General features: G+C 47.7%; 1 protein-coding gene across 14 annotated transcripts in view; it reads right to left on the bottom strand.

The window, feature by feature from the left end:
- The window catches only part of SORBS1 (sorbin and SH3 domain containing 1), a 244009-nt gene that overhangs the window by 29835 nt on the left and 192296 nt on the right, over positions 1 to 21878 (bottom strand). For 13 of the 14 annotated variants that reach the window (XM_081253012.1, XM_081253014.1, XM_081253016.1 and 10 more), the window contains 4 exons: positions 17755 to 17804; positions 9016 to 9188; positions 6272 to 6357; positions 3116 to 3283 (listed from right to left, as the gene is read on the bottom strand). In XM_081253012.1, the coding sequence (XP_081109138.1) occupies positions 3116 to 3283; positions 6272 to 6357; positions 9016 to 9188; positions 17755 to 17804 (477 nt within the window). Of the gene's footprint in view, positions 1 to 3115; positions 3284 to 6271; positions 6358 to 7020; positions 8491 to 9015; positions 9189 to 17754; positions 17805 to 21878 lie in introns of all 14 variants that reach the window. The other variant, XM_081253006.1, reaches the window with a different exon arrangement.

Raw genomic sequence — 21878 nt, 5'->3', positions numbered from 1 at the left:
ACTGTCCCTCAGATCAACTCTCAATTCCTGAGGTGGGTTAAGGCCTTTGGGTCATTTCTCCCCACTCATACCTAACCGCCTTTATCTCCTATGACGCTTTTCCTGTCCCAGTCAGGCAAATCTACTTGCTGCACCTTGTCTAGACACCCCTTCTCTATCTGGAATTTCTTCATCTCCAATTCCAACAAAGAGAGCAAAAAGTTCCCTTTTACTTACCATGTTTATTTGTACATCTTTCTTCCCCACCATTAAAAAAGTGGGAATTTTTTTTTTTAAGTGGGGAATTTAAAAAGAAAGATAGAGGGGAGAAATCATGAGAGCAAGCGGTTTTCAGCTGGCAGTATAAAGCTGCCCCAGCCATAAGCAGCTCCACCCTTTTCAACTGCTATAACTTTCTGGTATAGGGAAACATACTTCCTCTTCAATATTAGAAGGCATGGACAAAGCAGAGGGGAAAAATGGGAGACTCTATGTGAGAAAAAAAATGGTTTTTAGAAGCTTCATCAAGCTTAGTTTTAGATCCTGATCCCTTAGTGAAATGCCCCGTATTTCTAGGTTCCTCAAGCTGGGGTCTTATAGGGATCTTCTTTAAGGCCATGAATTCCCCACAGGAATTTTTTTTTTAATTTTGCATTTTCATGTGATATTTCCATCTATCTACCATACATATTAGAAGTCAACTGAATGACCTTATAATCAATATCACAGATTTCAATGCCTGTCTGTGACCAAAGAGCATAATTCAACAGTTGTAAGCAAATAAGAAAAGAACAAATGTGGAGTTAATGATAAACGACAAGTTCACAAGAGAAGGCCAAATGACCAATGTTTTAAGCACAAAAATTTCAGTGATTCCAATGTAAAAAAGTGGGGGGGGGGGCTGGTTGACAGCCAGCTGTAAAGCTGTATGAACTTTAAAAAAATGATTACCAAAATAGCACAATATTCACACTCTGAGTGGCAACTGAGTTCAGGCAAAACTATATCAACCATCAATTAATAAAACCCAACCATTTGATGAATAGCCAGTGGTGCCTCTGTCACTCAAAAGATAAGAGACATGAATATTAATCAGTTCTCAATTAAATCTATAATTATTAAATAAAAATTGTACAGGTGTACAGTTTACTATTTAATTTGTAAATTGGCTTAGGTCAACCCAATCGGGTTGGTGAAAATTTTTTTCATGAAAGGGAATCCATACATTATTCAAGATTGAGAAACACTGATTCCACTGAACTCTTAAGACATATTATATGAGTCATATTGCCTGTACAAAGCATCATCTCCTTCTTTATCTTCCTCCATCTTCCTGAGGCTGAATCTATCTTTTCCTCCTCTGGTTCCCAAGGCATTGTGTTACTTATTGCAACAGAGGTACCTGTTCTGAGGGTGCCTCTTCCACTAGACTGCCAGCTTCCCAAGGGCACAGTCTGAGTCTTGTTTCTATCCCCTCACAGGGTCCTGGGCAAATTAGTGGTCATCCAAATTTTACTGAATGGTACAGAAGTACATCTACATAGCCTGGTGTACCTGGGACTCATTGGTCTTTATTGTCCCATGTCTGTCAGTCAACATCTAGGGCAGTGATTCTCAAAATGTGGTCCCTGAACTGCTCAGAAATGCAAATTCTCAGGCTCCGCCCCAGAATCAGAAACTCGGTGGATGGGGCCCAGCAACCTGTATTTTAACAAGCGTCTAGGGGACTGTGATACACTTAAGTTTGAGAACCTCTGCTCTAGAAGGGAGGCAAAGCAGGTTAGGCAGAGTTTGCCTGCCTCTGTCCATGGTTATTGTGCCCTGGTTGCATTTCATTTGCGCGTATTATCTACACGTGGGGTAGGCAGCCCTAGGGTGCCTTTGCATGTTCCCATCTTCTCCATCACTCACAACCAGGTAGGCCTGGGAATGAGGATAACCCATCACTAGAGCCTTCAGAACAGGGTGGTATTCAGGAGCTGGAATGCTGAGGGCTGGTGGTTGTCCTTCACTTGCATCTGAGTAACTCCTGCTAATTTCTGCCTCCCCCTTATTACATTTTATTTTTCTCTATCACCTTAGAGTCTCTTTCCCCTCCCCAGCTTTCCTTCTTCTAGTCTGGTTCCCCCTTTTCTCTCTTTGTTACAGTCACCTTCTATTTCTTTAAAAAAGAAAACAAAATCCAAACCATTTGATGAACAGCCAGTGGTGCCTCTGTCACTCAAAAGATAGAGACATGAATATTTAATTGGCTATTACACCGAACGATTATACAACTGTATATACTTTGGTGTCACTGCCCCATTTCCCCAAACCTCCCCAAGCCCCAGACACACAGGCTTCCCTGAAAGGAGCTAATCTTCAGCAGGGCTACTTAAGGATCACGTGGCAAAACAAACGCTGATGCAAGCTGCAGCATTTGGCCAGCACAAGAATTTCAATATGTTGACCTTCACGCAGGAGGCCAAGGCCTGGATAAAATCACTTCAAAGGCTTGTACTTCTTTGTTCCTCGTATAATATTAAGTTTCATAATTTCAGCTGAGAAATGTCAAAATTAAGGCAACAAAGGAAATCTCTCTCCGAGAGCTCTTACCCTCCATGGCTTACCCTAACTGCAAAACGGTTTGGCTTTCAAAATTCCTCAGTGAGGCTTCAGCTCTACTGAACACTTCAATTAAATCGTCGTAGGATACCAAGTGGCAGTATTGCATGTAATACAAGTTTCACTAAACCATCTCTACAAAGAAGAACCTCGTAATTGTCCACACCATAGCTACTAATGCGTATGAACTAAGGTATAGGTTTCTAAGCAAAGTGCACAGGCAACACAGTCTCATGATAAAATGCAGATGGAGAAGACCAGACTCATGAAGGCAGCCGGTACTCTAAGGCATGCATTCAGGTTGTGCGCCAGCAGATCCCGGTCCCGCAGCCAGGCATGCTTGGACATACAGAGCACAGGACATAATGGGAATCATGTCCCCCGACCAGCCAGAGAAGAGCCAAAGCAAGCCTAAGGGAAGCCAGGATGACAGATGCTGTCTGGAGAGGTAATTTGGCCTACAGAGGGCAATGCCGAGGGAAGGCAAATATTGCTTTGGGTCAAGCAGCAGATCGAGGTGACCAAAACAGACCTCTGACCCAGATTTCCTTTTTGCTGTATCGTCTATATTGAGGAGGTCCCCAAAGCGCTCATTAGTGATAAATTGATGGTGCGTCGGAATGACGCCCGTGTGGCGTCGAGCTGCAATATCGGCTTCTTCTTGCTCACGCTTAAGTCGTCTCTGGTCCGCTAAAAGTTTCTGCCATGAAATTGCATAAAATGGGCTGTGAATCATCTGGTCCAGGGTATTGGAAAACTGCCAACAAAAACAACTAAGGAAAAAGGTGCTGGGTCAATAGGGAGGAAACAGATGTTGGGGGGGGCTTTATGGCCGCAACTGCAAGGTTCCCGCTGTACCCACCCACGTGCGCTCTGTGTAGGGAGGAGACAGCGTTGCGGGGAGAAACTGGGGGAGCACTGGGATGCGGGGAATGCTGGGTCCCATACGGTTATGCTGTCTGCAGACTATCTCCCAGCTCAGCCAGAAGCCTCCTGCCTCCTGATACAAGGCGGCCAAGACCAGGGCATCCAGGGGGTCCGTCCGGAGCATTCACGAGCATGAAGCATGGTGGGAGGCTGGAAGTGCTATCCTTCCCTCACTCAGGCAGTGATGAGTTCCCATAGTGGGACCGGGGCTGGCTGATGCCTCCTGCTCAGATCAGGCTATTAAAACTGCTGTGGGCTTTTACTGTGCGGTTCTATGGCAAGCAGGTCATCTTTGTGCTTCCTATTCCTGCTACTTTATGCTCAAGAGAGTAGAGATACCCATTTCAGAAAACGTGGCACCCCTTCTCCTAGGCCAGCCAACCCTTCCTCCGAGTACAATTGTTAGGAGGCCTCAGCACATGCACCAAAGGCTATTTATGTGACTGACAGAAAGCATCACTTACCTTGTACTTCCTACTTAACTATTTCTTCCTTAGGTGAAATGAAACTGAGTTTAAGGGAGTGAGGTAGACTATAAATATAGGAGATAAACTAAGAATAATGGTACCTGGGTTTAGAAGAAATATTCTCTCCTAAATTAAGGAAATAGTCATCTATTTCTATTTTTAAAGGCCTTTTCAAATAATTAAACAACGTTCCATTTAACTAAATGTCCTCATTGCCTACTGAAAGGACCCTATGGAAGAGAATTTTAATGTGTTTTCTTACTCCATACCAATCATACCTTCAATCATATTGAGAATGCTCATACCTGAGCATTCTCAATAAAGCATTAGTCTTCTCCCAGCAGGTAATTAAATGCCTTAAGTGACACCTAGCCCCAAAGGATGGTGGGTCCATTTTTCTATTCTTCTCCAGGGTCTACCAGTAATAAAGCAATAACTCGTCAAATGGCTGTGGGATTTCCAGCGCTCAGGTAAGTAAGTTGTGGTAAAGATGAAACGAGAAAAGATGGGAGAAAGTGCTTTGTGAAGCACGGTAGAGCCCTGGTTTCCAGCCCTGCCTCTGGTACAAGGCAACTGGCTATGTGGCCCGAGGCAAGCCACTGTCCTGTGGCAGTCCTTTCCTGGATGCAACAAGGGAATTGCCCAGGTGACCACTAATGTCCCTTCCAAGACTGACAGGCTCTTGTTTGCTGAAATGCCATTATCATCAATGTTAATAATAAGCCACTTGCATGGAAAAATGCCAGGACTGGCATTCCCTGAGCCGGGACCTGTGAGTTGTTTCTGTAGCAATGGGGATGGACAGATGCGAGGGAAGCAGAGCTCCCTACCCAGTGTGTGGATCTGACCTCAGCAGGTCCATCATTCCCACAGTTTAAACACATAAGCCAAAAAACAGGGATAAAGGCCCGAGGATCTGTGAGCCAGCGTTATTCAGGAAACAAGCTGCTCACCCTCTGAACTGCTAAACCAGCAAAGTAAAACCTGCTTCCCATGTGGTAGGCAACAATTCTAGCACAGAACCTTCCATGTTGGGTGCTAGGGTTTATAATCCTGAAATGGAATGTCACCTTCCCTCATCATAGCAGGCCAGGCTTCGATAGGTAGAATCTTGTATCTCAGTGACAGTGACAAAAAGGAGTCTGTTCTGTGGCCAGATGGACGTCCATTGTGAGTTTTTCACCTTGTTATCACAAATAATTCTGTCCATCAAATGCTTCCTCCTGTTTCTTTTCACAGACAGGCGCAAATGTCTTACTAAGCACTGTCTGTACTGTGCCCGGAGAAGGGCAGAGCTGTGGTTTTATTTGTCCTTTGTCTCTCTAGCTGGCAGCAATGACTGTACCCTCCAGCTCTCTTCAATGTCAGCCTTACCCTAAATCCTTAAGGAAAATCCCCCTAAGCTCTGAAACCAACTCAACAAAACAGCACAACACCGAAAAAGGGCTTCAGACTTTACAGGGAAAGGGACAGAGCTGCATACACATGAACACCTTCCCTTGCTGCCACCAGGTTCAAAGCAATTCTTCCATCTCTTCATTGCAAGAAAACACTCATCAGAGCTTGTTTAAGCTATAGGACCCTTTCTTCCGGGAATGCGAAGTCTAGAAAACACGCCTCATCATAATGCTTCATCACAACAGCAGCTTGTGATTTTGCCCATTTAGCTGATGTGCAGAACTACCTCTTCCTAAATCCCAAGAGAACGCGTTCCTTTCCTGGCCCCCTCAGTCAGATCACTGCAGTACAGACATTTCAGTAGCTGCAGGACAAGGTCTATATCCTGAAGTTCTGGTGGGGAGAGGGGTTATCAACGTTTATTGGGGTATCTCTCTTCTTCTGAGTTAAAGGCAACTTCTTCAAACTGTTTTTATAAAACGTATCATCGGCATTATTCTTTTTCAGTTTCCTCTTTCTCCTACTGCATATTTCTCAATATGAACTGTGCTTTGTGCCAATAGGGGATGGATTTCCCTGGAGAGTAATAAGGCGGGGGTTAGGGGCAAGGACTCTAGGTTCCCCTTAAGAGGCACTGAATGCAGTGGTGGGCAAGCTCTCTCTGATCCTCCCGGGCAGATTTGGCATTTGGAACTTAGCACCTTGGGGAAAATCAGTCCTGCTCTTTGGAAAAGTGGACTAAAAGAGGAGTGACCGAGCTCATGTCATATAAAAAGTCACCTGTGAAAATCCCCATGTTGGCTTCTAACTGCTAGGCCATGCCACCTCCCTGAATGCCTACTTCCTTCATATTTTTATCTGCACAAGAGCTAAGAGGTTTCAAAGGGGGCGATTACCTCTTTATCATCATGACGTCTTCGAATAAATTCTTCTGTGGACTCCAAGTAATCAGCTGGTATAAAATGCCTTGGTGATTCTGAATCTTCAAAACAATAAAGTAAAGTTAAAACAGGCAAAGATTTAGTGGGAAACCAGATTGGGAAAAGATTTCACCTTTCATCCATGACAAATATCAAGTTTGTACCATCGTTGTCTGGTGGTCAGTATTCAAATTCTGAAGGAAGAAAAACCAAATGCCCTCCCTCTCCCGCTTTTTGGATTTACCTGTGAACTAGTTTCATACAAAGAAAACTAATCAGAGGCAAAAGGTGAGCAAAGAGAGGACCGTCTTTGAAAAGTGTCCCTATTAAGAGGCGTGCAGGATCTTACAGGGACACACACTGTACACTCACACACACATACACAGGGCCACCGAGAGAGGCTGCCTCTCAAAAAACCTCTGGGTGAATTGGGATTGGTGTGAACTTCAAGGGGTTCAGGAGTTCAAATGAACACATTTCTCAGATGAGCTAAACGGCCAATTTTTCTTTCGAAACAGAGTTTGGTGGTTAGTCTAAATGACATGGGGGAATCTGTTTTTAAAGAAGTGCAGCCACTATGAGCCATGATTAATTGCCAAGCAAAACAAACAGAAAACAAAGGACGGACCAGAAAATGAGCACCAAGGGCACACGGGAGGAGGAAACAAAGCAAGCAGAGTGGAGAGATGGGTGAGGTGAGACTGGGCAAATACACAGAAGGCCACCTCCGAGGGACGTTCCCAGTTCACTTTGGGGGTTGTTGTTCCTGTCCAGGCTGTGGTCTGAGTACGGCAGAGAGTTCCCATTACTAAAGGCCGTCAGGCAGACCTCCGGGGCCGCGGGTCTCTCCTGAGGGGGCTCTGAGATCCGGCTCAGCCTGGCCATGGTGTGCCGGGAAGACAGGCGTCTGGGAACCAAGGGCCTCCCCCCGGAGGGGGGCTCGTCCTGATGGGGCTGAGACCCCCTGGGGGGGTCTGGCTTCTGGCCCGAGAAGTCCCCGGGACAAAGCTGTCTGGGGGAATGCTGGAAGGGCTTTTTCAACCGAAAAGGGAGGGGGCTCATTAGGTAGATGTTCCTGAGGAGCGTGCCCTTGTCCCCCCTGGGATCCGGGCGCCAGTCGGGCCGCCGGGCGGTCTGCTGCTGCTCGTGCCTACGGATGGTGGTGAAGCGGGTGTAGGAGGCCGGGCAGGTGCCCTTGCACTTGTTGAGGCGGTGTTTGGGGAAGTCTCCGTGAATGCTGCCGCTGCTGCCCTCTCGGCTGTCGCTGGAGACGTTTGAGCAGCGGTCCAGCTCGTCCGAGCAGGCGGTGAGCGGCTCGGAAGGCACGAGGCCCCTGAAGCCCAAGGTGGGGTCCGCCAGCCGGCTACACGCAGGGGAGGCGTAGATGCCCCCAGGGTTCAGCCCGCCCGCCTCCCTGGGCCGGAGCTTGGTTGACTCCAGGAGGGACTCGGCCGAGCGGGCAGAGGTTAGGCCGCTCCGGGCCAGCATGGGCGTGGGGGACTTGCTCAGCCTGCCGGACAGGTCCAGCGACGGCATGGACCGGGACCGCTGAATCAGCTGCTCGAAAGCTGTGATGCGGGAGGAGACGGTGTGCTTGGGGACGTGCTCCGAGCCTTCCTGGCTGGGGCCCAGCTCGCCCCTGGCCAACGCCAGGCCGCTCCTCTCGAAGTGGGAGGCAAGATCCCGCACACTGGAGGAGGAGACGGACCCCAGGAAGAGGCCGGCCCGGTTGATCTGGTGCATATCTCGGTAGAGCATGGTGAACTGCGGGCCAGCCTTCCTCAAGGGTGGGCAGGGCCTCCTGGTGCTGGTGCTGTACTCCTGCAGGCTCATGGTGCTGCTCGACCTGCCGTCGTAGTCCCGCCGGGAGCGCACGAGCAGGTTCTCCGCGCTGCCCCCCACTTGCAGGGGGAGGCCTCTTTTGGAATCATTCAGAGGAACCGAGACACAAAGGTTCTCACAGCTCTGAGCCTTTTCTGATGGCAACAGCACGCTCTTCTGATCCTGCAAAAGAGCGCTGGGAGCAGAGAGCCTGGGTTTGAATTTGGAGGGGAGGATTTCCGAAATGCAGGCTTTCGCAGCGGACAGGGGTTTCTTGTGTTTACACCCGGGGCCTAACGCACTGCTAGTGTGAACCGCTCGGCTATGAACTGAAGATGAAGAAATCATGTGAGCATTCCCACCTTTATGATCCACTGGAAAGCATGCAGAATAAAATAAACAGACCCATTAGGTTAAAGCTGGAAGCTGCTACAAAAAAAAAAAAAAGGAGAGGTAACATGCTCATTTGTCATAAGGGGTTTTTTGTTTTTTTTGTTTTAATTTCCAGTCGATGTCCGGAAGCAAAATAATCTGTGCTGCAAAGCAGGTGCAAAGATGCAAAGAGAAATGGCTACCCTGCTAGAGTTAGGAAAAGCTCAGCTAATTTCTAAGAAAAGGGAATCAGAACAAAAAAGAGAGAGATGCTTCAGGGAGAGCAAGGTTGGGGTTCAAAGGAAGGGAAACTATTCATACCAGAAAGAAAAATGGCCGGTGAGAAACTAGGGGAGGGGACTAGGAGGGCTCAGTGGCCTGGAAATGGATCTCAACAAGTCAAAACTTATCCCAGTAGCTGGAGGTTCACCCTCACTGCCATCACCCCAGGAATGGGTGTGGATGGGCGAGAGATATCCTGATAGCCGTGTGGATGGGCGAGAGGCCTGCAGGCTTCGCCCAGTTACCTTTAGTTGAGGCCGAGCTGGATGGCCTCTTGAGCCCACTCAGGCCCTGGAGAGGGATATCTCCTCCTTCCAAGACGCTTTTATAAATCTGCCTCTCATTCTCCAGGCTGGTAGGATCCCCGGGAGCCCCATCTGATTCCCTCTTCACCGCGTGGAAGTTGGTAGAATATACACTGAGAACAATGAAATTTTAAAAGAGAGAAGAAAAAAAAAGAGAGAGTAGGATTTAGTGTTTTTAACAGTTTTCTAAAAAGCACATTAGCAGCTGAGGACAAGGAAACACACTTCCTGGCATCCCAGCCAAGCACCGTCCCTTCTAAAGGGCATTCTTAGTTAGACACAGAGCTCTACAGACAAGGCAGGCCCACAGGTGCCCCGGAATGCTCAGGAATCGTATCTAAACAGCAAGGTGCTCTATTTGAGATGACTGCCTTGTGTTTTAAAAGAATAACTCTGAGAAACACTGCCTGGGGATGGAGGGCAGGAGCGGGGCCAGACAGGAGGAGGTTCTGGGGGCCCAGTGGTTGCACACAAATGGGACAGTCGAGGACATGAGTGGAGCTTCTGACATGTTGCCAGCCAGAGTTGGCCATTTCAAGTCCACCACCTGGATTATTTTTCTGGGTTGTTCCTCACAAGTGCTTTGACCAATGGAGCATTAAAATCAACAGTGAAAGGAGGTGGCCCAGCTGCCTTGGGTCTCCAGGAAAAATCAGCCCCCAGGTACAACTGGAAGCTGGGATTCTATGTATTCTTATCCCATCCACTGCTTTCAAAATTTGTATTCAGCACCTTATGACATGTATTATGAGTAAAACTATTGCTTGTTTATATCCTTCATTTATTTTTATCTTGTTGAAAGTCTAGGTATTTTTGCAAGTTACCACAAATCCTTTTTGGAATGAGGTGGGGCACAGAAAAAATTAAGAGCGCCTACTTGCTGGACCCTCCCCCTCCCCTAATTCCAGTTTTCTGTGCCCTCCCCCACCAACACACTGACATGTGGGCACGCTCACACGCACACGCACACACACTCCGATCAGTGATGACCCCTTTTCCACAAAAGCACTCAGGCTCCTGCTAGGCTGCTTTTCAGTTCTACCAAATTCCATCTACCAGTATCAATATGGAATTTTTCCAGCTCTAAAGGTGTAAACAGCTTGATGAAATTACTTCATCCCAATATTTATTATGAATATTATCAAGTGGAAAGAAAAGTTTAAGGAATTACAACAGTGAACACCCATATACCACCCCCAACCTAGATTCTACAAGGAACGCTGGGCTGCATTTGCTTCCTCATACATCTGTCCGTCTCTTTCCTTCTATCCATGCATCACCATACAGTCATTTTTATACTTCCTGCAGACTCTGGGGACCCAGAGTTACACACAATGACGGCAACAGCAGCCATACACCATGCTTGGTGAGATGGCCTATGTGCGGGGCACTGTGCTAAGTGCCCGATGATCATTCTCTCTTTAATTCCCATGAACGGTCCTACTTTCCCCATTTTCAGATGAGGACGAGGCACTGGAAGAGTCAGGCACTCATCAAAGCTGGCAGTCAGTGGACGGGCCACGCTGGAACTTGAACCTTGGCGTCGGGCACCACAGACGGTACTCTCGGCCGCTCTAACATTTCCCTACCACCTATAGGAGGTGGCACCTTCCAAGAGCCCAGGCTTGCACATCACGGGGAAACCGGGCTTCAGAATGCTAGAGCTCCGTGTGCGTCATCACTGCTGAGTGCCACCTGCCACGAATGCACCCCCGGGACAAGTGTATCCAGAGCCAGGAGTCAGAAGTGGAAAAGAGGTGGAAATTCTGTGGGAGGACAGGCAATGTCTCCACCTCAAAATGGAGCAATTCCATTGCTTCCAGCACTGGTAACACCCCCTCCCAGTCACCACCACTTCCTGGGCCCTTGCCATGTGCCCACCACTGCTTTAAGGGCTTCACGTGCTCTATTCAGGGGCCTGCCAGGCTATCAGGGCTCTCCCAGGCCCCTCCTCATTATCTCTGGCCTAGGTCAGGGGGTCAAATCTCTTCCCCTTTCCTCGGCCAAGACAGGAGAACATTATTGGGAATCTAAGGGGAAAGAAAACCAACCCTGAAAGCTGAGAACAAAAAGCATGTGAATGATGGGAATTCCCTGGTGGTCCAGTGGTTAGGATTCCACACTTTCACTGCCGAGGACATGGGTTCAATCCCTGCTCAGGGAAGATCCTGTGAGCCCAACGGCATGGCCAAAAAAAAAAAAAAAGGCATGTGAATGAAGTGAGTCTACATGCAGCCCTCCAGGGTTCGTGTCTCAGAGAGAGGCCTCTGGAAAGGTCGGGATGGGGGAAACACTCTTCATTTGCAGGCGCCCACTAGACTATCTCGGCCACGAGTATACTCAATAAATATCTGTGGAATGAATAAAAGGTCACATTTTCTGAAAGTAAAAATTGGCACATATGATCTGATTAAGGATATGCTTTAATTTGCGAAATTGTGTATTTAGAAATTCTTTTTTTTTTTTTTTTTTTCTTTTTGCGGTATGCGGGCCTCTCACTCTTGTGGCCTCTCCCGTTGCGGAGCACAGGCTCCGGATGCGCAGGCCCAGCGGCCATGGCTCACGGGCCCAGCCGCTCCGCGGCATATGGGATCCTCCCAGACCGGGGCACGAACCCGTATCCCCTGCATCGGCAGGCGGACTCTCAACCACTGCGCCACCAGGGAGGCCCTAGAAATTCTTTTACAAGTATAAGGATTATATCACATTCACTGAGGGCTCTTAGCTCCTGAAATCAGTGACCATGGAGTCATCAGAGGGGTGGAAAGAGAAAAACTACAGGCTGAGCTCAGGCTGGCTGTCCTTACTGGTGCCTGCGTGGTCCCTGCTGGGAGGTGCCCACTCTCACCCGCAGGCTCTGGGACAATGGCTGCGCCCATGCTGCTTCTGGCTCTCCTGCTTTTGCCTGCAGGTGGCGTTCACCGATGCCACCCAGGTTCTGATTAATAAAAACCGTCAGTCACCTCTTGCTAGAGAGCTGAAGGACCCCTAAATGTGACTTGCAAGGTTGTGGCACTATCTGCCAATTTAAATAAATGTAAGCTCTTCTGAACTGGCTTTAAGTTTGAATTTCACAATGAAAAACAAATCTGCCCCTTTTCTAAATTTCCCCTTCACAGTCCACCCTCTTCTTTTTGGTTGCATTTTCTGATTTTGTCTTTCAGTTTAACCACGTTTCTCCTTTTTTGTACAAACTCAACTAAGATCCATGCATAGATGTCCTTGAGGCTCACCGACCAACAGCCTTTTTGGGAGGGGACAGTCTCTAAAGCCCTGCTCGCCTCGGTCTGGGGTTACCAGATCTCCCTCGGCACTGGGGGAGTGCCTGACGGCAGTTTCTATTCTGGCTGTCCTTCCCCTTGAATTGCCTCAGCCTCAGTCAGAACCTCCCACCCAATCCCCCCTAGTTCCTCCTCACTTTGTTTGGTGCTGACTCTCGGTGGTAACCAGCTGCCTGACCCCATACCGCCTCTACTGCACCAGCTGTCAGAACCTCCCTCCCGCCCGCCACTACCCCACCTCTGGCTTCACTCCACCTGTTATCACCATTTTTTTCCTGCTTCCCCACCAGAACAACAAACCAGCACTCAGGAAACCTCTTAGAATGGATTTGCTCTAGCCAATTGTTTTCTTTCTGATACCAAAGCCAACATGATTTTTCCACATGTGTAACACTTTGCAACTGAGGGGCTCCTTGTTTCAAAACAGCATCTAAAAGCTCTTGACCAATGTTTTTAAATATATCATCTCCATCAGACCTCCTAATGTTGGAAAGACGTATCATTTGTCCCACTGTCCCCAAAACCGAGGACCAGAGGGGTGAAGGCATTTGCAGAAGGTCCCAGAGTTCCTGGATCTTTGCTGGGTTCAAACAGATCAGAGAAGATGGGAAAATGAGCCACGCTGATGGAGAAAAGCCCGATCAGGACTAGCAGCCACCGACTGCTTCACAAAACAAGTCAAATTCAGAAGCTCAGCCCTCAGTAGCTTGAGCTGAGCTGTTTTCGGCTTGGAAGGAGCAAGCCGGGGTGGGGGACACTGCGGAGAACTCACCCTCTGGCTGAGATGCAGGGCTGACTGCTGAGTTTCAAGGGGGATTCAATAAAAACACACTCATTGAAAGGATAAAGTGAGAGAAGAGAGCAATCATCTTAGGCTCAACTGTTTGAATCATGCTACCAGGACGGCTCTGGAGGAGACAGGCAGGGTCCTGGCAGGCTGTGATTCCAGCCCAGCCCCAACGAGGAATGTGATTGCTGAGGCAAACCCACTATGTTTAAAAACTTGGAAACAATCTGGTTCTCTCAGCCTCAATTTCTTTCATCTGCAAAACTAAAAGGTGCAAACAGACTGTCCATGAAATCCACGCTCAAATCTGTAATCTATGTAGACCTTTCTTTTGAGTTCCAGACACAGACATTGAACTGCCTTCTAGACATCCTCACCTACATGGTCCTCAGGCATCTTAAACCCAACCTGTCCCAAACCAACCCCAGCCCTGTTCCTCTGTCTTCCTTCACCCAAGCCAGAAAGCCAGGGAAATCAACCCCCTTCTCCCTCCCCTTGCTCCCCAGACCTAAGCAGTCACCAGGTCCTGCTTACTCCCTGCCCTCGACACAGCTCACATCAATCCTTCTGCTCTCTCCCTCCCGGGACTGCTCACGACCACTCGTCTGTGCCTCTGCAGGAAGCACAGCACCACTCCCCGAGCCTGCAGCCCTGACTCCTTCCAATCATATTTGCAAATCACTGCCAATGATATTTCTAGAGAACATCTCAATTTGTCATTCCACTGCTGATTTTATTCATGCCACAAATATTTACTCAGCACCTACTAAGTGTCAAACACTGTCCTAGGTGGAGATTCAACAGAGGACAAAACAAAAAATTCCAGCCTCATGAATTCACTGTTTAAAACCATTTGGTGTTTTCAGGGAAAAAAAAGAAAGTAACTGTTTCTAGACTTTGGGGAAGGGAGTCTAGACAATCTTAAAGCCTTTTGTACTGCATGAAGAAAATTTTTTGTATTTATAATGTAATGCCACTGTCATTCACTTTTTATTTGCTGCTGCTCTGTAAAACCTTTCTTTCATTCTCCCCAAAACAGAGGTGCTCACTCCTTCTTGGGTCCCATCATTGAATTTACCACACTGCATTCTGATTGTCATGTACAAGTGTGTAATTTCCCAATGACATTCTGAGCCCCTTGAGGCCAGGCAGTTTATCTTATGAATCATTGTATGCCTGGTGTCTAGCACGGTTGTTCACCAAATACATATTAGCGGAAAAAATGATTCTATGAAATTACATGCCTACAAGCACACAGATTTCTGACATTTTTAAGGCCCAGGGGAGTCTCTAATCTTTCATGTAGCTCTTCGGGTAATGATTTGTGTTCTGATCTTACGTTGGATTAAGGGAAATAATGTTTTCTCTAGTGGACCATCACCATTTAGGAAAGAGCAGCTTGTTCTTGAGTGCCACCTGCTGGCCAAATAGAGTAAAGCTCTTTGGTTAGGCAAAAAAAGGTATTCGTGCCAATCAATGCCGAAATGATAAGTCATGATGAAAATACACCACTGACTTATAGATCTGATAACCCCAGGGAATTAAATTCAAAATGGGACATACACTGTGATTACAAGTATGAAAGACATATTTTTTGAGAGGAAGGGCTGATGTTGTATTAGGATATTGGGGCTGTGGGTGAATTTCTTCCTTTCTCTTCCCAGGTTCTTCTAATACTGTGACATGGAATCATGCTAATAAAATGCTAAACTGCAGTCTGCTCAAGATGTGAGAGTAGATTTAAGGCAACACCGTCACTTCTCCAGTGACCACAGAGTTTTTGATCCTGGGCTATCGGTGACTCCTCTTTCTTCAGCCCTTGGGTTAAGTCAAGCCTTGCCAACGTTTCTTTCACGTTTCGTGTCCATGCAGTGAAAGGGGCCAGATTCAGTTCACAAGCAGGCTGCCTCAGTGCTAAGCAAGTTGGATTCTAGTTCATTAAGATTCACAGATGCGTTCATTTATTCAACAAACACTTACTGTGCATTTTCATATGTATCAGGCACTGCACTTATGCTGACTCTTCACCAATTCCAAATACGGAAAAACCTAACTCATTTGAACAAACTGGGAGAAAACCAAGCCTGAATGACTGAAAAATCCCCACATGGAAGAACAGCAGGAGGGAAAAGCTCATCTAGTCCTGTCAAGTGTTTCATGAGAGCTGGGCTACGGCTGAAAAACAGAGGTCTCTGGACCTATTTCCATGATACAAATACAGTGCTTGGTAAATTAACACATCAAATATCTATGTGCACCCGTACTCAGAGTGTCTGAAAGCAATCTGCTCTTTTAAAAAGTCTGCATGAGTCCCCCTCAATCCTGCTAACACACTGTTACACAAATGGTTATGTTGTTTTTTTAACCACTCAGAACAGTAACCCCCAGCACGCCTTTGGTTGACTGATTACCCAGGTTTGAATCGGTACCCGTGCAGGTGAGACTTTACTGCCACCACCAGCAGATCTTGGCAGCCTCCTGGCCTAGAACGTCATCGCTCCTACTCTGGTGGTAGTTCTGCCACACACAGCTGTGGAACCTGGGCACACACTACCTTTCTGTGCTTGTTTCCTCACCTATAAAATGGGGATAAAAAATAACGCCTGATCCTGAAATGTTGAGGACTAAATCAGGTAAAGTATATACGATGCTAAGCACAGGGCCTGGCACATAGTAAACGCTCAATCAGTCGTTAAAATGATCATTTCATTCAAGACCTGCACTCTTAACTCTGATATCCTGTGGGAGCTGCCTTCCGAATACTTTTAACCCCTACAATCTATTTCATTCAGTTGCCACATTGCCTTTATATTTACTAACTTTTGTTTGTTTGTTTGTTTTTGCGTGTTTTGCCCCTGAAACTATTAGGGGACTGCATCTTACGCTCCTATTAGAATACCCAGCATAAGGACTTCCCTGATGGCGCAGTGGTTAAGAATCCGCCTGCCAATGCAGGGGACACAGGTTCGAGTCCTAGTCCAGGAAGATCCCACATGCTACAGAGCAACTAAGCCCGTGTGCCACAACTACTGAGCCCTCGTGCCACAACTACTGAAGCCCACGTGCCTAGAGCCTGTGCTCTGCAATGAGAAGCCACCACAAGGAGAAGCCTGCGCACTGCAACGAAGAGTAGCCCCCTCTCGCCACAACTAGAGAAAGGACGCACACAGCAACGAAGACCCAACACAGCCAAAAATAAATAAATAAATTTATATTAAAAAAAAAAAAAGAATACGCAGCATAGCACCTTAGATCCGGTAGAAATTCACTCAGCCAGCCACTGGAAGCAATTTTTCACCAAAATACCCTAATCCCAGCTCACTGACTTTCAAATGAAACTACTCTTGCAAAATGCCTTCTTTGGCAAGATACGATAGGTTGGATATGCCCAAGTGACCATAATATTTGCCCCCATATACTCAGCATTCAGACCAAGTCAGGCTTCTGTTTGAAGAGGTGAACTTTGCTCATTGTGGACTTACCCATTCCAAATGGAACAGGTAATAATGTGCCTTTCCTCCTTGTCATATTTCAAAGAATGAGATACAGATGGTGATATAATGGTGATGAGATGAGAAGCTGCTCCTACCAGAACAGCTCCCAAATCTATAGGGTGCACCAGGCAGTATGGAGATGCAGTCCTTGCCCTCATGGAGTTCATAATTTATTATAGTTATAAAAATACAAGAGCATAGGGCTTCCCTGGTGGCGCAGTGGTTGGTAGTCCACCTGCCGATGCAGGGGACACGGGTTGGTGCCCCGGTCCGGGAGGATCCCACATGCCGCAGAGTGGCTGGGCCCGTGAGCCATGGCCGCTGAGCCTGCGCGTCCGGAGCCTGTGCTCCGCAATGGGAGGGGCCGCAACAGTGAGAGGCCCGCGTACCGCAAAAAAAAAAAAAAAAAAAAAAGAAAGAGCGTAAGTCAGGTAGACAGCAACAGAAGTAAGTGCCGTAAGAGGTACTGATGTGAGACTGGGCGTAGGAAGGATCCGTTAGGGCCCATTTATACCAGCGAAAGTGCTCGCTATTCACCATGTTTGTCAGGGTAGGGAGCAGCACGGAAGCATTTTCGGCTGGGATAACAGCTGCAGAGTAAAGTACAAAGACAGGTAACCTAGGAGAGGACCTGGGATGGTTTGGGGACGGGAAAGGAGTCTGGTGGTCACCCCATGAAGAAGTGCGTGGGACGTGCATTCATCACTCAGGCAGAATTCTAAGAATTGGTATGGGGAAATAAACCAAGATCTCTGAGAATCAGACAAGTTAGCCCCCTCTTGGCCCCATCTTTCCTCGTGATAGGTCCAGCCTGAGGACCTCACCCCACTCCCGCCTTTATACCAGATGTGGTCTTAGTCACCCACTCCGTTCCCCCAAAGATCAGCACACATTCTAAAGGTGAAGATGCCGACACAGGGAAAAGCTTATCAAAGGTAATATGAATCAACACAAAATTAATTTGGAAAAGGAGGAGGAAAAAAATAATTTGAAGACGATAATTGCTCACCAAACTGTACATCATTCAAATCCACTAGACTGATAACAAAATACAACACAAGCCTCTTCCCGTTTCTGATATTTAATACATCAAGCCATGTAAACAGTGATAACTTACTATCCAGGAGGCTCTGAAGAAATTTCCGGAGTGGGGCTGACTGCTGAGCTCTGTAAATGTCAAAAAAAAAAAAAAAAAAAAAGAATGTAGATGACTTACTTCGACTCAGATATTTCAAGCCAAGGGGAAAACGAGAGAAGTCCTTTTCCTTTCCTAATTTAGATAAAGCCCTCTGGGAGATGGGGAGCTTGGCTGGAAAGGTCTCAGTGCTGGCGGAAGGTGGTGCTCTTTCTCTAGGAGGATTTCTGGGCTTTTGCCTCCCAGTGGCTGCAACCAGGGCTCTCTGGGTGGGTCGGGAGACGCCCCACTCCTTACATTTATCTCCAGTCGCAGGCCCACTGGAAAGATGGCCCACTGCTTGGCAACAGGCACTAGTGACATGGCCAGCACCCTCCAGCAGCTTATCCCCCACCCTCGGAGCCCCTGCCAAGCCCACCAGACTCCTTCATGCACCCACATGCCTCAACCAGTGTCACCCAACACTTCAGGTACAGAACAACAAAAATGCATTTTACGGTGCTTTGTGTCCACCTAGGGGGGTGGGATAGGGAGGGTGGGAGGGAGACACAAGAGGGAGGGGATATGGGGATATATGTATACATATAGCTGATTCACTTTGTGATACAGCAGCAACTAACACACCATCGTAAAGCAATTATACTCCAATAAAGATGTTTTTAAAAAATGCATTTTAAAAGACTGTACTTTTAGATCATTTATTTACCCCTGCAGATTGAGAAGTGTGGAAATGGGGAGAAATGCAGTTTCACAAAACCTATTAATCACCATTTCAGCGTGACGGGAGGGAGCATGTTATCAAATTACAGGCCCCTATGCACAAGGAAGAAAACCAAGAGTCTATGCAGAGAAAAAGCAGCATAATTACAGAGTTCAAGGTTTCTATTGTCTTGGAGAAAGAAAGGCAAAGGGTTCAACATATTTGTTTTTAAAAATAATGTGTTAGTTGAATACATCAACATGAAAGTTAACATTTAAAGATGCTCCTGGGAATTCCCAGGCCGTCTGGTGGTTAAGACTCTGCACTTCCACTGCCGGGGGCACGGGTTCGATCCCTGGCCGGGGAACTAAGATCCCGCAAGCCACACAGCACGACCAAAACCCAAAGCTCCTACCTCTACTAACGACCACTTCAAGGAAAACAAGCTCTGTGGAGGAGAAGAGGTACTTGGGGAAAGGAGAGAAAGAAAAACACCAGGAGAAGGAAAAGGAAGAGATTGGGAGAGAGGGAGGCTGACGGCAGGGGAGGCAGCCTTCGTCAGGGGCTCACCCCCGGCCCTCCTCTGCCCTCCGCCCCCACTACTCCCGAGAAGGCACTGCTCTCACCTCCGCACCCATCCTTCCAGCCCCTTTGCACGCACTGGTCTCCCAGCCTAGGCACCTGCCCCGTTCTGGGTCTCCATCTTGGAAGAACTTTTGCACAACCCTGCTGAGTCCTCTGGAAACATTCCCCTTCCTTCCTTCCACAAGCACATGTTGCCAATCAGTGCTGTATCCCTGGGAGCTCCCCTGACTCTTCACCACATGCTCTACCTCTCATCAACTACTTACCCAGCAACCTCCCAAGTTTTTAGAAGCCTCTTGGTTACCAAATGCACTGACCTTCCCTCAGAGTCTGTTTTTGGGGGACCCCTCGGGCAACTCTCATACTTGCTCCACCTCTCACGTTTCCTCCTCACTCTGGTTTTCTCTGACCTGTTTCCTCCTCCTGTTCTGTGTCATCCAACATCCCGATGGGTAGCTGCCTGTCTCCCATCCTTTCTCTCTGCATGACTCTCTCTTCGATCTGTAATCTACTCCCAGGGTGGGTGTCTCCACCTGCTCCCAGGGCTTCAACCATCACTTCTCTTCAGGTGACTCGGATTGACTTTCGACGTCCCTGCCTCTCGTGAGACCTAGTTTTCTATTTCCAACTGTGTACTGGATATTCCCTATATGATACCAAACAAACACCTCGAAAATAAACTACCTAAAACCACCTCCTTCATCTTACCTCTGCACTGATTTTCTCCCCACCTTTCTTATGTGACATACTATGTCCCCATTCTTCCAGGTTCCTGGCCAAAACCCTACAGTTGTCTGTGTCTCCATCCCATTCCCCAATTCTTTGTTCTTCACACCAATTAGTTAAAATGTCCCACTGCAATTTCCTCTGTGATTTCACATCTACCCTCATCCCTTCATGCTGGTGCCACTGGAGTACTCACCCCTACATGCCTGGACTGCTGCAGTAGCCTCCTTGCCCTCTCAACCCCCAACTGGAGGTTATCCCTTCAGTTCAACCTCTCTAGAGCAAGGACACTAACCTTCCTAAAACACTAGTCCTGAATTACATCACTGACTTGAGGGCAAAATCAACCATCTTTTTAACCATATTTTTGGAGTCTCTACAACCCAGGGTCAACCCTCTTTTCCCAAACCTGCCTTCCACTATTATCACCCCCAATTTTCTATTACAGATGAATTCATCTACTTTATTCCTGAATCCATCCAAAACACGTTCACTTTTGTGCTCTCCACCATGCCTCAAATGGATGGCCCCCACTTTCGCCATGTACCTATACTCCATCAATCCCTTAAGATCTTGGCCAACTCCTGAGAAGTCTTCCCTTATTTCCTGGAAGATTTCCCCCTCTTCTGAGCACTTAAGAGGCTGTAGCATTCATTTAGCTCTTACCAGGCATTGCTGTGTACTGCTGGAGATCTTTTATTTATGAGTGTGACTAAGCTTTCATGTTCTTGAAGGCAAAGTCCACTCTTCTGCTGATTTAGAACCTCCCTCAGCACGTCACACACACGTTAGGGACTACGGGGAATGCATAATTGAACGAATGTCAAGATGACTCATTCATGCGTCAGACACCTCTTCAGGCCCACCTAGCCCCAGGCAGGGTTGTAGGTACTGGATGCCATCTCTGCCCCAAGGAGGCTGCGGTTACTGCAGTAGTTCTCTAGCTGCTGTCCACCCTGCCACATGTCACAGAACCACTCTTATTACAGTACTTTGGAAAAAGTGCCTGCTGATTCACTTCGGGCTCCCCTCCAGCCCCCCAGCTCACTTCAGGACTTACCTGCAGCCACAGTTCTCCTTTAGACCCAGCTCAGACCTCCATTCCCACAGCAGCTACAGCTGGTGCCAGTCTCCGCCCTGGTTGGAGACTCAGCTCCCCACTATGCCCACCCCGTCACGCATCTGCCTGACTGCATGCCCTGTCGCTCACCTTCTGTGCTCCCCTGGGCCTAACCGCTGGTCCTGCTGGCTGCCTCATCCTGCGGTGACTCTGAATTCCTAAACCCTAACTCCCCTGGATCTGCTTGCGGTGCTTGGCTTCTGCCCCTCTTATCCCAGGCATCCCTGGCTGCGGCCATAATCACCTGCTTTGAGCCTCTGGCTCTACATGACTTCGTACCCAAGTCACACACACTGGCGGCCTGACCCTCCTTGTCTCAGTTCTGCTTAAGAATAACATGGTCCAGTAGCATTTTCCATTTATCCTGCCACAGTCTGTGGACGTCCTAGCCTCTTCAGCAGTGTCCGCATTCCTTTTTTATTTTCTATAAAGATACCCTTTCCTTGTAAGCATCTCCTTTGTTTTGTCAGGGAACCCTGGGGGTAGTTCTCCAAACATTTGGTATTTTTCTTCGCCTTGGGAGCCCATTTACCCCGGACTCTCTCTCTTTCTGACATATCCTTTAATAAACCACACTGGGACATAGCTCCCTTTAAAAATATCAATGTAGGCAGAGTTTCAAACGCTTGTGGCCAGGTTGTCTGGCCTCCGGAGTGCATTTTTTCATTAAGAACTTTCTGACCTTTCAAGTTACAAATACTACTATTCTGACAGTGCCTTGCACGCAAGAGGCACTCGAATCACAGCCGCTGTGTTTTTGAAAATGATCTCTGAGGTTGGTATCTCCCAGGGCTGCAAAAAAGACACGGAAGTTGCCCAGAAAAGGCTCCCTGAAAATTCAGAGAAGGTATACACACAAGGGGGCAGAAGGGGAGTTAAAAGGGTGACCCCTTGAAAGCAGAGAAAGAGGATGGTAAGCGGGGGTCGGGGGGGAGCAGTTAAATCACCAGCCACCCTGCATATATATTTGAAAAA

Source organism: Mesoplodon bidens (genome assembly GCF_964165515.1).
Source record: "Mesoplodon bidens genome assembly, chromosome: 1".
In the NCBI taxonomy this organism is placed as follows: domain Eukaryota; kingdom Metazoa; phylum Chordata; class Mammalia; order Artiodactyla; family Ziphiidae; genus Mesoplodon; species Mesoplodon bidens.
This window is presented reverse-complemented; position numbering and strand designations above follow the sequence as displayed.